We start from the raw sequence: 16258 nt of genomic DNA, 5'->3' as shown, positions 1-16258 counted from the left end.
ACTAAAGTAAATCACAGAGACCGTTACTGAATGCTTTCTTTAATAGTTGCATGGCTGGCTGACACTGATTTGTCCTGTAAAATGCAACACGCACACACACACAGAGACACACACACACACACACACACAGTGTCTTATTAATCCAATGATATGTAAAGCAGATCTGTTGTGTTAACTCTCCATAATATCTCAGCAAGGCAGCGTGTACACCAGCTGTGTTTGAGATGGGGCCGGCATCCGGCACCTCTAAAACCATTCTTTTCACACCGGGGTGTCACTCTTTCATGTTCTTATGTTACATCAATGTAAAATATGCTGCCTCTCAGTGACCATCTGGAGAGGGCAGGTCTGGGCTGTGATAGTTAAACGAGTGGATTACCGAGGTCAGTTTCTTGCTGGATGCACAAAGGGATGATGTAATGTGTGACAGCTCTGTGTCCGGTAGCTGCATGCAAATAACATTTTCCCCGCAGTAGAAGGTGAACGTTCTAACTATCAGCTCAACATTTTTAGGCGAGTCAGTCATATAACCCTGAAGTGGTCATTGTGCTGCTTGAGTCATACCGTTAAGTCTCTGCACTCCCCTTGGTGTGGCGGATTTTCCTGATCAGAGGGGAAACTGGAGCAGAGAAAACCAGTTATGGTGTAAGGAGTGAAGGCTTGAAAAAAGCTTGAAGAGGAAAGGGGGGGGGGAGCTGGAGGAGGGAGAGGAGGGGGGTAGGATTGTGGTGGTATTTTCCCCCTGCATGCAGTCTGATCCTAAAACACAGGTGCAGCCTCTATGCAGTCCTCTTCTGCCTTTGAGCATAACCCCCAACCTCCCCCTCTCCTCCACCCGGGCTGCAAAGTGTTTGTCCATCTGATCCTCCATTAAATCCTGATTATTATGGATTTGTCTTTTTTTTTTTCCCAACCTGTGATTTGCAGAGATGAGGTACAGCTAAAGGTGATATGGTGAGGGTGCACGTCTAAACCTTGGGTGCATTTATTGGAAATCAGTTAATAAAACAATGTGTGCATGAAGTAAAAACTCTTTCTGGTGGTGGGCACATATCCTCACTGTCTATCATGAGAATGACATTTAACAATACATGCATATAGTTCCACTTGATTTGACACTGCACAACTAGATTTAAGAAGAAAAAAAGAAAAAAGGCTTGTTTTTTTTTTAATGCAGCTGCGAACTAATGTGAGGACTCCTGTCTCCTCTGAGTGGAAGGGGGTTCACACAGCACAGCTGAGATGTGGGGGGCTCCCAGCGGCGTCATGCAGAGGCGATCATTGTCTCTCTCACACTTTCTAACTAGCCATTTCACAACATCCAGACAGCGGATCGGGCCGTACGCAGCGGCAGCAGCAGCTTTGCCCTCAGGGCTTATTTTTTTCCCCCCCTCAACTACGCCGTCGACCATAACTAACAATCCGGATTCACCGCGCGGATGAGGGCAATTACTGGACTTGATCTATCATAATGTCTCCTTTCCGATCGACTTGATAATCAAATGAGTTAAGCAATGGCTGAAGAGATCTGAGTCCTCACTCCTCTCCTCCTCCTCCTCCTTCTTCTTCTCCTTCCCTTCGGCTGTTTAAATGAATCCAAACTTAAAAAAATAAAGGGCACTTTGATTTCACTCAGATCGGAGGACATCATGCACGCATCGGCGGATTTTACGCTCAGAAAGCGGCTGAGTGGGTTTGATTTGGGGATTACTGTGACAACACGGGACGAGTTGTTTTAAAGAAGAAGAAGAAGAGAAAGAAGAAGAAGAAGAAGAAGAAGAAGAAGGGGGGAGATATTTTTTAGGCTTCCCTCTTTGCTCCTGTTCGCTGTCCTCCTCCTCCTCCTCCTCCACCACCTCCTCCTCCGGGTTCCTGCAGAACTCCAGAGTCGCGGAGAGCTCGATGCAGTCGCCAAGGTCGGTTTGTGGAGACTTATTTTGAATTTTGTTTTTTTTTTTATGAACATTGTGTGAGTTTATTTCACGCAGGGCAGGGCGACTTGTCAGTTTCAGCTTTGCTTTGCTGGGTTTGTGTCTGTTTTCCAACCATCTATCACAAACATGATCCATTCCTTGCTGCTAAAAAAATTGAAGATTAGTGTGTGACATCCTGCAGCAGCGCTGTTTTTATTTCTCATAATTATCAGCGTTTATTAGGGCAGAGCTACTTCTATATGACATGGGATATAAAGGATGATCTTCTCCAGAGCGGTGCAACAGGACAAATGCGCCTGCTGGCTGCAGATTGTCACCTTTAAAAAAAAAAAAAAAGAAAAGAAAAATCCTAATTGCATGACAGCTGTAATTACACCAATAGCTGAGCTGTCCATAAAGCTCAGATGTAATGACAGGTTTGGTTGTCCTCGTAATGCCATGTGCGTTTGTGTGTCATGATTTGAGGTTTCATATCAGAGCTCATAACAAGCGCCATCTGTTGGATGAGAGGATCAGACCTCTCTCTATCTATCTATCTGTGAAGAAATGTAGGTTTACTACACATATTGTGACACTGCACAAAAGAGGTGTAATGATTACTGACTTTGTGGCATATTTAGGAGGTGAAAATGTCAAAACTGTGTCCGCCTGGATGGGATTTTTTATGACAGGTTGGACAGGTGATGCCAGAGGCTTAACACCCATAAAACATGATGGAATATAAGCTGGATTTATGGAGATGTTTTATTGTCATATTATGTCACCTTTACCTGTCACAGCACGTGGAGCACACGATCTGTCTGATGTCTCCATGTGGAGGTGTTTTCCTAATTTATAGATGCTTTGACATGTCTGCATGGAGATGTTAAACCTGTTAAACTCAATCCGCTGATTAATCACTAAAACTATTGAAAACACAGCCGATGGTCAAATGTAACCAATGGCGAACACTTGATGAGAGGTAGGACTGTTGAAGGGAGGCGGTTGTAATCTAATTTTGACTGGTGGCGCAGTCAGACTGATAAAAAACGAGCTTTTGTGATGACAATTAGAGCTGCAGCTCATGAATTTCACTCTGATTTAAGAGTCATGTCTTTAAAATGTCAGATAATTGTAACGAAAAATGGTGATTACAATTATTGATGTCTTCAGATTGCAACAAACAGCCCAAAGACTTTCATTTTGCAGTGATATAAGACAGTGAATCTTTAAATCCGAGAAGCTGCCACTGTTTAATAAGAGGCCAAACCATATTTTTCTCCGTTGACTGATCTATTAATTGACTAATCATTTCTACGCTAATTTGAATAATTCGATATTTCTGATTCAGAATGAGGAAACTCAACAGACGGATTGCCACGTAGCAGATGCACACAGTCACACACTATCTCTAAATATCTGTTATTAAAGACCAGATCTTTTAATGACTATTAGCATATTGTTCCTAAAAGGCAATTAAAAAATTATAATCAGATAAGGATTTCTCAGTCAGTCAAGACACTAATGAATAATTAATAGACTGATTATATGAGCAGGGGCAGACCGTGTCAAAACATAGCATATATTAACATGATAATAGATAATATGCAAACATGTTGCGCCCACCTTTGTCTGCAACAGGTGAACATTTTGAACGTGCACCATTATTTTTAATATGCGATGCACAGATGGAGTCGCACTTATATCGACAGTGTTATAGGGCAGTTTCATGCAGGGTGATTGCTTCTTCATCCACATTGTCACCGCTAAAAAAAAAATTCCACAATCTATCTAAACATATCACTTATACCTTTCATCTGCAGTCATTCATTTCAGGTGTGAATGCCTTGCTATATATATTTATAATAAGAGCTGGAAATCAGCCTGCGCAGGGCCACCCCTGTTGAAAACATGTGGAGGCTCAGACCTCATTGTACACGAACATATCCATCATCCGCAAGAGGGACAGCAATCACAAAGACGTTCACCACGCTATGGAAAAATACTGTACACAGCCAGCCACAACCTGAGCACCATCTGTCTGGTTGTATTTTGGTTTAAATGGCAGCAAAAGGTGGCGTTGAGCCTTTTTAGAGGAGGGTTTCGCTGCCTACTCCTCTTATGGGTTGTCCTGAAAATGGTAAAAGTCCTGCATTTATTTATAAGTAACTAAGTATTGTCCGTGATTCCCTCATGTACTGTACTTAAACCACAGGGAGACCTTGTGGTTTTAATGAGCTCATGCTTTGTTGTTTGCTGATCAATATTTCCATCCAGCGCAGTAGGTGTCAGCTCATGTTCTCTTCTGTGTTTCTTCTGGGAATTTTTGGTCAGTTAACAACCCAGAGGATGAGTTTATAATCATATAATTACAGGCATGTTGAACACCAAGTTGGTTATTCTAAATGTGCTTTCTTTGCTTGTATGTTTTGGATGTTAAATTACCAGTAAAATCCAGTTCTGCCTTCTTATATTACCGCTGTCGCTTAACAGAGTATGTCCCACAGGTGATTAATCAATTTGTCAATCAGTAGAAATAAAAACTGGCAACTATTTGAAGACATTTTTTGAGGGAAAACATGCCAAATAGTTGCGTGAAAACAAGGATTTGATACTTCTCTTCATCATATATGTCATCAAACTAAATATCTTTGGGTTTTGGACAGTTTGGATAGAAAAACATGCAAACTTTGGCTTTGGGAAACTGTATGTAAGTAATATAGAAAATAATTGATAGCCTTGTTTATATGCATGTTTTGTAACAGCTTGCCCTCATTTTAAGGTGTTTTTACTGCGTAACATATTCAAAGCCATGACTCAAATTTTCACGGCTGCACCATTGGATCAAATGGGAATCATCTTGATGTCATGTGCGTCAGTTTAGCCAACATTCAGTCTGATATATTTGGTATCTTTAGTATATCATAGTCATGCAGATTTGTTGTTGTTTGCACAGCAGTGGATCTGTGGAGCTTAACTTGGCCTGTAGCCACCATTTTACATATGATGCAGTATGGCAGTGAGTGGTGATATGAGCAGACTATTTACAACTCCCTAAGAATGAACCAGTTGTGTGTGTTTGGTTTTCCTCCTCTGTATTAATCTAATCTAATAAACTCAGCGGAGGTTTTTCTCTTCGGGTCCACAGTCAGGTTATTGGTGTGACCTTTCCTCTGTGGTGCTGTGAACAGCCACGCTTTGTGGGTCGTGAAGATGAAGAAGTCATTTGATGTTAAATTCCCTCATAACTCTTTAAAATCCAGTTCTGCCTTCTTATATTTCCAAGACAGTATATCCGAGAGGTGATTAATCAATAGCAAATAAATCTGCAACTATTCTAAGACATTTTTTGAGGCAAACATGCCATATAGTTGATAGCTGTACCTTGTGAAAAGCGATGAGTTTTAAACAGTTTGGATAAAACAAATGCACAAACCTTGGCTTTGGGAAACTGTAAATAAGTAATGAAGAAAATAATTGATAGTTGTAGCCTTGTTTATATGTATGTTATGTAACAGCTTGTCCTCATTTTAAGGCTTTAATGATGTTTTTATTGCGTGAAATATTCAAAGCCATGATTCATGTTTTTATGGCTGCACCATTGGATCAAATGGGAATCATCTTGATGTTGTTTGCATCAGTTCATCCAACATCAGTCTCAGAAATTTGGTATCTATAGTATAACATAGTCGTGCAGATTTGTTGTTGTTTGGCTGCATCTTAACTTGGCCCGTAGCCACCATTTTAGATGATGAAGCAGTATGGTAGTGAGTGGTGATATAGAGCTCATTTACAACAATAAACATTCATTTTTTGAGGAAAACATGCCATATAGTTCCCAGTTGCACCTTGTGAAAAGCGTGGATTTGATACATAGTTCCCAGTTGCACCTTGTGAAAAGCGTGGATTTGATACTTGGATGTTAAAATCCCCCATAATTCTTTAAAATACAGTTCTGCCTTCTTATACCCCCCCCCCCCCTCGCCTAACAGAGTATGTCCGACAGGTGATTAATCAATTTGTCAGTGAGTAGAAAATAAACTAGCAACTATTTGAAGACATTTTTTGAGGGAAAATGTGAAAGCAAGGATTTGATACTTCTCTTCATCATATATGACATCAAACTAAATACCTTTGGGTTTTGGACAGTTTGGATAAAGCAAACTTTGGCTTTGGGAAACTGTAAATAAGTAAAAGACAGTTGCAGCCTTGTTAATATGTATTTTCTGTAACAGCTTGTCCTAATTTTAAGGTGTTTATGGTGTTCATGTTTTTATGGCTGCACCGTTGGATCAAATGGGAATCATCTTGATGTCCTGTGCATCAGTTTATCCAACATTGAGTCTAATAAATATGATATCTTTATAGTCAGATGCAGATTTGTTGTTGTTTGGCTGCACAGCAGTGGGCCTGTGGGGCTTAACTTGGCCTGCAGCCACCATTTTAGGTGATGAACATATGACACAGTGTGGTAGTGAGTGGTGATATAGAGGTGAACCAGATCAAAACAGCTCCCTAAGAATGAACCAGTTGTTTGTGTTTGGTTTTCCTCCTGTGTACTAATCTACTCTAATAAACTCAGTGGAGGTTTTCCTCTTCAGGTCCACAGTGGGGTTATTGTTGTGACCTTTCCTCTGCGGTGCTGTGATCTACCACGCTTTGTGGGTTTGTGAAGACGAAGAAGAAGAAGTAGTAGTAGTCATCGCAGTCGAACAAGTCTCCACATTGAGGTGTAATCTGAAACTTTGAGAGGGGGGTTTAAGGGCAGCACAGGCGGCCGTGATTGGTTCAGTGTGTCCGCTGGCCCTCAAGAGGCTGCACCTTCTCGACACTCCCTAAAAGGAAGAGAGATTGCTCGGCTGCTTTCAGCCGATTGTCCCCGCACGGAGCGTCGGAAGGTCGGCTTACTAACTCAGTTTGAACCGTTGAGGTAGCTCTCGCACCGGAGAGGACAGAAAAACTAAAAACAATAAAAAAACGTCTTACCACGTAGTGATGAGAAGACGGGACAGACTTCAGACCTCTTTTATGGACTTTTGTGTGTTTTCCCAGCGAGGACTCGGCGGCTCTAACTCTTCTTCTCTATCCTTCCCTTAATCCGGTTTGACCAGGGAGAGGAGCGAAGTGCGACCCCGAGCTGGATGGATGGTTATGGGGAAAAGAGGAAGACCCTCGGCGCTTGATGTGTGCAGAGTCCTCGCCGTGTTTCTCTCACTCTTCCCCGCCGGTAAGTTTCAACTAACTTTTAAACTTATTTTAAAAAATGGTGTGTTTTACACGATATTAAACGATCTAACCATAGCATAACTCACTTTAACGTGTTTATAACTTTAACTTTTAACTTTGCATCACCTTGGGCAGCAAAGTTGTCTTATTTGGTCTGTGTAGATATATTGCTTTAGACCGAAAGTGACTCAAAAAACAAACAAATTTAAAAAAAAGTGCAATTTCTTGCAGAAATCTGCAAGTTGCTATTTAAAAATACCAAAATATTTGGCAGCAAATCGCCAGATTACGCACAAAAACCTGCCACATTAGAGAGATTTAAGGCGAAGTGCTCGTGTGCAGACGTCTGGAAAAGGTTGAAGGTTTGGAAAATATTACAACAGGCTTATAAAGTGACATGCCATGAAGTTACAGCGCAAAATTTGACTAGTTTTGTCTGTTTTTTTAATGTTACTTTATCAGAGAAATCCCAAACAAAGTGCTCTTTTCTTTTTTTTCTTCTTTTTTTTGTGGAGCTGCTGCAGCCCCCTCAACCCATGTTTTGTTTGGGGGATGGGGCATGCCTCAGTATTTCACATTAGCTCCTAATATTTTAGTTTGGTTGGAGTAAGCCCTTTTTTAATTTTGGTAGATATTATGGGAACTAATTTGAGTTTTTAGTTTGAAAGCGCCAGTAACAGTGTTCCCATTAAAAAGCCACTTTTTTTTTTTTTTTTGCATTTAAATAGTAATCTCACTTTAGGTCTGTTGCGGTGGGGACACCTCATTCAGCTCACCTTGCAGCTTATCCGTTTTCCTCTTAAGTCACTTACCATCCAACAACAAGGTGATAAAGCACTGATAGCTGAGATCAAGATTAGTTTATTGCCATCTTTCAGATGGGTGGTAAATGGAGAGGTGATGTGGGGGTTGGAGAGTGCTGCGGTGAAGCTTTCAGGAGTGACTTCAAAGTGTCGATATGCCGCCCTCACTCCACCACCACCGCCTCCTCCTGCTTTCTCGAGTCACTGGGTGAAACTTCTCACAGCCCATTCAAATAAATGCTTTATTAGTCAAAGGTAATACTAGTCAAACATGGTGTCGCAATGAGGCATCGCAAGAAATGTTTGAGGAACATTTGTGTAAAGACCATGCCGGATGTGGCAACAAAGCTAGAGACAAACAATCTAGGGCCAAGTGGTGTTTATTATCATCAAAGGTGTAGATTAACGTCCTGAATGGCATTTTTTAGTGTACATAAACCAAAAGCCACTGGGTGTGACATGGAAGTACACTTACAAAAATATCTTATATCCAGGCTGACCTGAGGGAGGTTCAGACCTGATTTTTTCCTTTCTCCTAATGAGGTTTTGTTCCCTATTTGCCCCCAAACACTATACAAATGCGTAGATTTGTGTAATATAGATGTTTGTTGGAGAAGTTCTTCTTTATTCTTGGTTTAGATTCAGTATTTTGTAAATCTGTGAAGAGCTGAAGTGTATTAATAGCGTTATCTGTGTCAGTTTCATGTTTCTAAATGACGTGGTGGCTTCTGGTTTGCTTCTTCTTTTTTTTCTTTTTTTTTTTTTTCAAACTGTATCTTGTTCCTCCCTGACAGTGAGTCTGCAGTGCAAGATCCTCAAGTGTAACTCAGAATTTTGGGCCTCCACTTCGAACTCTGGACCGGAGGAGGAGTTTTGCACGGCGCTGCGAGCGTACAACAGCTGTGTACGTCGGACAGCTCGTACCTGCAGGGGTGACTTGGCGTACCACTCCGCCCAGCATGGCATAGAGGATCTAATGAGCCAACACAACTGCTCCAAGGAGGGGCCGACATCCCAACCACGTGCCCGTACCCCTCTTCCTCCTCCACCACCACCACCTCCAGACAGCCAGGAGCGCTCCGATGGCCCAGAAGTGTGCCACTATGAGCGCAGTCTTCCACGCAACACGGCACCGCCGAACTACACCCACTGTGGCTTCTTTGGGGACCCGCACCTCCGAACCTTTGGTGACGATTTTCAGACGTGTAAAGTGGAAGGAGCCTGGCCACTCATCCACAACAAATACCTGTCTGTCCAGGTGACCAACACCCCTGTAGTGCCGGGTTCTTTGGCCACCGCCACAAGCAAGGTACGGACGCTTTCTGTATGCATGTTGATATGGCCTGCTAATAGTCAATCAACTAGAGCTACAATCACTTCCAAATTATTGATACATCTGTTGAATCATAATTTTCCCAGAGCCTAAATGACATATTCATGTCTTGTGTGGTCCAAGCAACAGTCCAAACCACAAAAATATCCACTTTACTATCCCATAAATCACAGAAAAGCAGTACATTCTCACACGTGAGAAGCTGGAACAAGAAAATTTGGCATTTCTGCCTGAAATATTTCTTAAACTATGCAGCAGCAATTGTCAATTAATCTCTGATCACAAAAACTATGAGAGATGAAACGGTTGTTTTTCAGTATTTCCTGACTGTTTTGAGGCTGAATGAATCATAAATGTCAGCGCTGCATCAGTACATGTTGCTGTTCTTATTTGTGTGCAAGTCTCTTCTCTTCATGTGGTTTGATTGTGAGAGCTGCTGTGGGGGCTGCTTTTCTGTCCAACTGTGGACTCTGGTTAGTGTTTGGATGTGCTCCATAAATACAGATAAAGAAGCCAAGCCCGGGCTCAATTGCAAAGATCTTGATAAGCTTTATAAATGATATGTTAGTATTATAACAGCAGCTCTGCGTCATATGTTAACATGAGGCTCCATTTTCACTTTTCAACAGTAGACGGCTCAGGCTGATTTTTGGCCCACTTGGAATGTAGTCCACGGCGAGCACATTAAAGCTTGTAGATATCGTCTCGACGTTATTAGATATTTTCTTTCATAGCTGTGTCAACAGTGCATTCCTCATTGTTGTTGTTTTGTTTAATGCTACATTGGTTAGTTTGGATGGCTTTGAGCAGAACTTGAGGTCAAAAACAAAGAAGTAGGAGTATTTGTACTTGGCAAATTCACCCAGAGTTGATCCAGATTTAGCAAAGTTTAGATGGCAGTGGCAGAGTATCATAACTGAAGTATAAGAGGACTTTGTCCTTAATCACATTTGTAGAAAGCATAATTTTCTGCAATCAAGCTTTCTTAATGATACTCTATTAAGCGTCCGTGGGTTTTCTTAGCTTTTAAAGTAATGACATTTTTATGTTGCTGTTCTTGGAAGCAAATGAGACAGCTTTTCTTTTTTTTTTTTTTTAAGATCTTGATTCTGGACAAAGGGAAAACAAGGCAGCAGCCAATGCCACCTGTGCAAACAAGGCCCCTCTGGTAAAATATCTGCATTAGCAGAGCTCTGTGTTTGGTACATTGCTCTCGCTAGAGCAAATACAACTGTCTGGTTATTTTCATCCTCATTCTGAGAGAGGGATAATAGCAGGCATTTTTTGTGTTTGTTTTCAAGCTCTAGACAAAAACAGAAGTTAATTTAGGTGGGAAACCATAGCCGAGGGGAGACAACACTGGTGCAACAGATGAACTGTCGAGCTAATAAGTATTCTTTAGACTCCCTCTGTCCCATGTGAGTAGACATCAGAGTCCCTAGGCTGTCCTGGTATTGCTGCTCTGACAATGGCTCATTGGTGTCCTGATGAAACCAAGCTTGCAGAGTCCTGACCAGCCTCACTTAATTAGCTGCAGAGTATATCGCTCTGTCCTGGCCCGACGCCACTCCCTGGAGCATAGTTCTGGGGTTCACAGGCAGGTTTTTCAGCGCTATGAATGGATCGTCTTTGTGTCTGCAAACTGAGGCCTGATTTTACATGGCCGAGACTCGTGTTTTTTGAGGGCGTTTACCTTGGCCTCCCCCATGTTGAGCCAGTGCTGAAATGTGACACTTAAGTGGGGTGGTGGGGTAGATGGCACATATTGCACCAACTTGTTCTTAATGCAAAAGCATAAGCACTTCCCCTTTAAAATAAAAATCTGGTGTTTACATTTACTGCAGTTTATATGGATTCTGTATGTGACCAGAAAAACACAGCAACTCACGAGTGTGCACTCGCATTTGGGAGAATCTTGAAGGCAAACACATATGATCATTCAGGCGTGACGTTAACGAGATTTCTCCCTTCTTTTTCTGTCCTCCCGCAGCTGACAATCATCTTTAAGAATTTCCAGGAATGCGTGGACCAGAAGATGTACCACGCAGAGACGGACGAGCTGCCAGCTGCATTCGCAGACGGCTCCAAGAATGGAGGGGATCGGCACGGAGCGAACACTCTGCGCGTGGTGGAGAAGGTTCCTGGGCAGCATGTGGAGATTCAGGCCAGGTACATTGGAACAACCATAGTGGTCCGGCAGGTGGGCCGCTACCTGACCTTTGCCGTGCGGATGCCGGAGGAAGTTGTGAACTCGGTGGAGGAAGGTGACAACCAGGACTTGTACCTGTGTCTTCACGGCTGTCCTGCCAACCAGCTCATCGACTTCAGGAACTTCAGGGCTCGAGCGGCTGAGGCCCAAACCGTAGGCAGGACCAGGAGCGGCACCGGGGCGCAAGAATTCACCTACCAGTCTGCCAAGGCCAAGTGTAAAGAGCGGCTCCCGGTGGAGGACCTGTACTTTCATTCCTGCGTGTTTGATCTCCTCTCCTCCGGAGATATAAACTTCACCATGGCAGCCTACTACGCCTTTGAGGATGTAAAAATGCTCCACTCAAACAGCAAGAGATACCACATCTTTGAAGAGGAAGCTTTTATGAGCAACGCAGCACAGAGGGGCAAAGATTTACTTTCACTCTTCTTCCTCAACCTCCTGGCTGTGTTATTGTGGATTGAGTGTTGCACAGTTCATCTATAGTCCTGTTACAAGAGTATCCTCATGTTGTATCTGTCAATGAGTGTTAGAGTACCATCGCTGTGTCGTACTTTGGCTGCTGTCTTCTGCTCTGGTTCTGTGATGTGACCGGTGGCTTGCCTGTTGGGTCATCCCAGCCTTGAGTCTCATTTTAGTTGTGTTGTCATTCAGTGTAATGACAAGGCAAGTATCACCATGCTCCCACCTCTCATCACGTGTATTTAGCTGGTTCATAGGACTGGTCTTTGAAGAGAGCAGCGGTGAGAGAGCCCAGCCACTCCAGAGGTCAGGATATCCACCTGGGATTAAATCCTGCATTCTCACCGGGGCTGCATGCCTATGGGAAGCCGGACAAGATGATCTTTTGCAGAAAGAGGAGTTTGCTGATCCTCCCTCCCCCTGATCCCCTCATTGGTGCCAAGCCAGTGAAGCTCTCTGTGGCTCATGTGGCGAAGCGAGAGGACCTGACAGGGGCTTTTGTTAACCTAAGGCCAGAAGCAGCTCTATGTTTGATTAGTTTCCAGCTTTGGAAAAGCTTGAGCCTTTTTGGAGGAAGCACTCAGCCAAAAGGATGTCAGAGCAGCGTCTCCAGTTGTCTGCTGTGGAGATTAATGGGTCATATTGTTAGGTTATGTATGTGTGTGTGTGTGCGTGTGTGCGTACATTAGTACAATATGTGTGCAGAATTCAGCGTCTGTGGTTAATTTCGTGTGTTTGTGGGTGCAGGAGTTCCCAGAAATGAGATAACAAGCCTCCAGTGGGAGAAATCCTTCCCATGTTTTTATGTTGCACCCAAAATTTCACAAACAGAAACGTCGATGTGCTCCACGGTCTGTTAAAACGGACTCTTTACAAGCCAAGTAGCAACTCCTGAAAGGGATTTGATAAAAATAAAATAATCTCTCTTCATCTGTACCTTATTTTCAGTGTCATCCAGCCTCCATTGTTGATCAGACAGTGTTTGTATTTTTTAAATCTGTAATGTGAATGTAGCTACCAGGAAAAGCAAAAGAACAACCTTTAGTTAAGGGCACTCAGAGTGTTTACAGAATATAGATCGATCCTCGACACCTCTTTGATGGCATTTTGTGAATTGAACCCTCCATTTCAAGTCTCAGTGGTGTAGTTACTGTTAGTACTAGCTGTAAAGACGTCACCTCTAGTCGGTTTAGCATTTTATAGACTACCAGTGTGCTGACCTGACTGTGGCTTAGCGCGTAAATGATAAGCATATGTCTGTAGACGTGATTTCATGGCTTAAGTCATTGCCAAAGAACAAGCCCTCGTGCCAACATTTCCCCAGCAACTGAAATTTTCATCTTTCAGTCTTGAACAGTTGACATTAGGGGGATTCTTAAATTGTATATAACTTGTGTTTGTGGGTGATTTTGCGGTTTGCAGATAAATTACAGCGACACACACACACACAAAAAAAAACAGCGTTTGTTTCTGTTTTTGCAGTCTCACCTTTTGCTTTTCTTGCATTTCACGATAGCACGCCTCGCTACGAGAGGTTTCCATTTGAACTTTGGCTCTCGGCTGCAGTATCTGGTAATGTGTAAGTCATCCCTGTAGATACTGTTACTACTCGGGCACAGTTTTGCGGTCATTTATCCTTTACACTGAAGTATTCGGCAGGCCTTACTACTGCTATTTGGAACATAACATTGGTGCAACGAAAATAATATCATACAAACAAATGATTGTAATGTCGAATCTTGTGTTAATAGATGTAATTTGTATTGTGAGTTTTTGCAGTATATGGTTCTACACGTTTAATGTGAGATTGTACATATGTTTTGTGAGTTGTTGAGTTTTAAATTTGTATATTACCAGTTGTGTTTTTTGAATTTATTACTCCAGTTTTTGTACAACATGTTTTGGTGAATGTGAATTTTTTTTTTTTAATTATTTGAAAAGGGATTCTTGCAAAAACATGAACACCACAGAACAAAACCTTTATGCTAAATACAACCTACTCACTCAGTCTTTTTTCGCTTACAAATCAAACATCATTAATTCAGCCCACCTTTATCTAGAAAGGGAATGTAGGAACATGTTGTGTGGTGTTCATGTTTTTGAGTTTAAAGCACTTTATGTTTTCTTTTTCATTTAGCTCTTACTTGGTTTGAAATTCTGTCAGACTTGTACTGGTTCAAAAGATTGAAAAAAATAAAAATAAAGATAATAACAGCTGAATGGGAAATGCCAGAAAGATCAAACTGTGTTTGTATGTAAAGCAAATGTTGTGCCACACGCCAGCTGTTTATAATGTAAATTATTTATTGAATAAAAGAAAATGTCTTGTTAATGATGTGCCCTTCTTGTCTCATTTGCTGTTGCTGCAGCAGGAGCTGTTTTTGAGAGTCGCCATGTGTTTTTTTTTTTTTTACTCGCAACAATTTACAGTGTTTGACTGCCCCCTGCTGTAAAGACGTAGTAGTGAACGTAAGCAGAAGTGTGTGTGTGTGTGTGTGTGTGTGTGTGCGTGTGTGTGTGTGTCTGTCTACACTTTGACTGCTCACGAAAAAGTACAACTTAAATGTTTTATATAAAATAACTTTGATATATTATGATCAAATTTAAGGACTACAGTCATGTCTACCCACCAGCACTGACCCAATACCAAATGTGTTGCATCATTACAGCTGCATGCTCACCATGTGATAATTAACACGTCCATCCATTTTCTGTAACTGCTTATCCTCATCAGGGTTGTAGGGGGGCTGGAGCCTATCCCAGCAGACAATGGACGAGAGGCTTTAATTCACATTAGTCACCAATAGACCCTTTTTCACATGTAATAGTAGATAAACACAGGTGTTACCAATGATACTAATTAAGGTGCTGTTCCATTCAGGTCAAACAGAGTCAGGGTGCTGCTGTGGTGTGTGTTGGAGAGGCTCAGCTGCACTAAATGGGACTGAACCTTTAATTAGTATCATTGGCAAACACCTGCATTGACCTCACTATGTCATGTCAAAATGGCCACTGTGACAAAAGGTCTATTAATGTCATGAGAGAACATGCAAACTCCACAGAAAGGGCCCCAAAGGGGTTTGAACCGTCTTGCTGTGAGGAGACAGTGCTGACCACTGCACCACCCTGATTAAGACGCTGTAGATTATGATAAAATTATTAATTTTTTTATTTAGAACATGGAAAAAGGCAAAAAAACAAAACAAAAAGTCAAACCTGCACACGCACAAACTCAATTGTTAATTTCCCTTAACCAGTGCGAATGAAATTAAATCGTACATGTTCAAAAAGGAGTAAGAAAGTAGATTATGCTCCATATACTTCAGTAAATTTTAACACATAAGAAGAAAGTTTGTATATATAAGATAATTCCGCTATAATTATGTTGACGAATTGTAAAACATGCTATTCCATCCATCCATTATCTGTAACCGCTTAACCTCATCAGTGTCACGGTGGGGCTGGAGCCTATCCCAGTTGATTTAGGACGAAAGGCAAGGTACACCCTGAGCAAGTCGCCAGTTCATCACAGGACACATAGAGACAAACATTTACACTCACATTCACACCTATGGCCAATTTAGAGTCACCTATTAACCTGTTAAGTGCATGTTTTTTGGACTGTGAAGCTGAAGTACCTGGAAAAAAACCCACACAGACGTGCGGAGAACATGCAAACTCCACTCGGAAAAGTAGCACGCAAAGAAGAAAGTTTATATATGAGATCATTCCTCTACAATTGTGTCAACCGGTTCATTACATGCTGTTTGAGACGTTACTCATAAACATCTTAAATTAGTTAAAAAATAATCTGTGAAGGATGTTTTTCCATACTTGAGAATTTAGGTCATTGGCAAGTTTATTTTTTAAAGAAATTACACATGAAACGTCTAAATTCAGACTCTTTAAATCTTTGTGAAAAAATGTGAATTACACTAACCTGAACATTTGATTGTATTCATGCTGAATCCAACACGTCATGAACTTTTTCATGTTGTATAGGAGCTGCTGCCTCTTCTGGTCACTCGGGAACATTCATGAACTCTTATTAAGTGTATGTATTCAAGCATTGTTATAATTCTGTAACATTAAAGACCAAAATTTCATACAAATCTATTGAAATGTCTTTTTCACAGCAGCTATTTTGACATGAAATAAGGTAGCAACCTGACTCTGTTTGACCTGAATGGAACTAGACCTTAATCAGTATCATTGGTAACGCCTGTGTTTTCCTACTTTATCATGTCAAAACGGTGCTGTGAAAAAAGGTCTACGATAATGATGAAATGCATTTATCAGGAAGGAAATGAAA

At 41.6% G+C, this 16258-nt stretch overlaps 1 protein-coding gene across 2 annotated transcripts; it reads left to right on the top strand.

Moving 5' to 3' along the window:
* The first annotated feature begins 1208 nt into the window (after positions 1–1208).
* On the top strand, positions 1209–13396 carry rgma (repulsive guidance molecule BMP co-receptor a). Of its 2 annotated transcripts, none has more exons than XM_010734307.3 (4): positions 1209–1916; positions 7025–7140; positions 8737–9251; positions 11266–13396. In XM_010734307.3, exons 1-4 carry the CDS (start codon positions 1903–1905, stop codon positions 11968–11970), a joined length of 1350 nt encoding a protein of 449 aa, XP_010732609.1. In that variant the 5' UTR covers positions 1209–1902; the 3' UTR covers positions 11971–13396. The 2 variants fall into 2 exon arrangements, with proteins under 2 accessions (XP_010732609.1, XP_027128785.1); XM_027272984.1 differs by lacking the exon at positions 1209–1916 and adding an exon at positions 6582–6811.
* Positions 13397–16258: the final 2862 nt, after the last annotated feature.

This window comes from Larimichthys crocea, chromosome XXI (genome assembly GCF_000972845.2).
Source record: "Larimichthys crocea isolate SSNF chromosome XXI, L_crocea_2.0, whole genome shotgun sequence".
NCBI lineage: Eukaryota > Metazoa > Chordata > Actinopteri > Sciaenidae > Larimichthys > Larimichthys crocea.
This window is presented reverse-complemented; position numbering and strand designations above follow the sequence as displayed.

Bases quoted from the DNA above. Each gene is read 5' to 3' on its own strand.
- rgma (XM_010734307.3), top strand. The intron at 7,141-8,736 runs GTAAGTTTCAAC...CCTCCCTGACAG, and splicing joins TCTCTCACTCTTCCCCGCCG to TGAGTCTGCAGTGCAAGATC. The intron at 9,252-11,265 runs GTACGGACGCTT...GTCCTCCCGCAG, and splicing joins TGGCCACCGCCACAAGCAAG to CTGACAATCATCTTTAAGAA.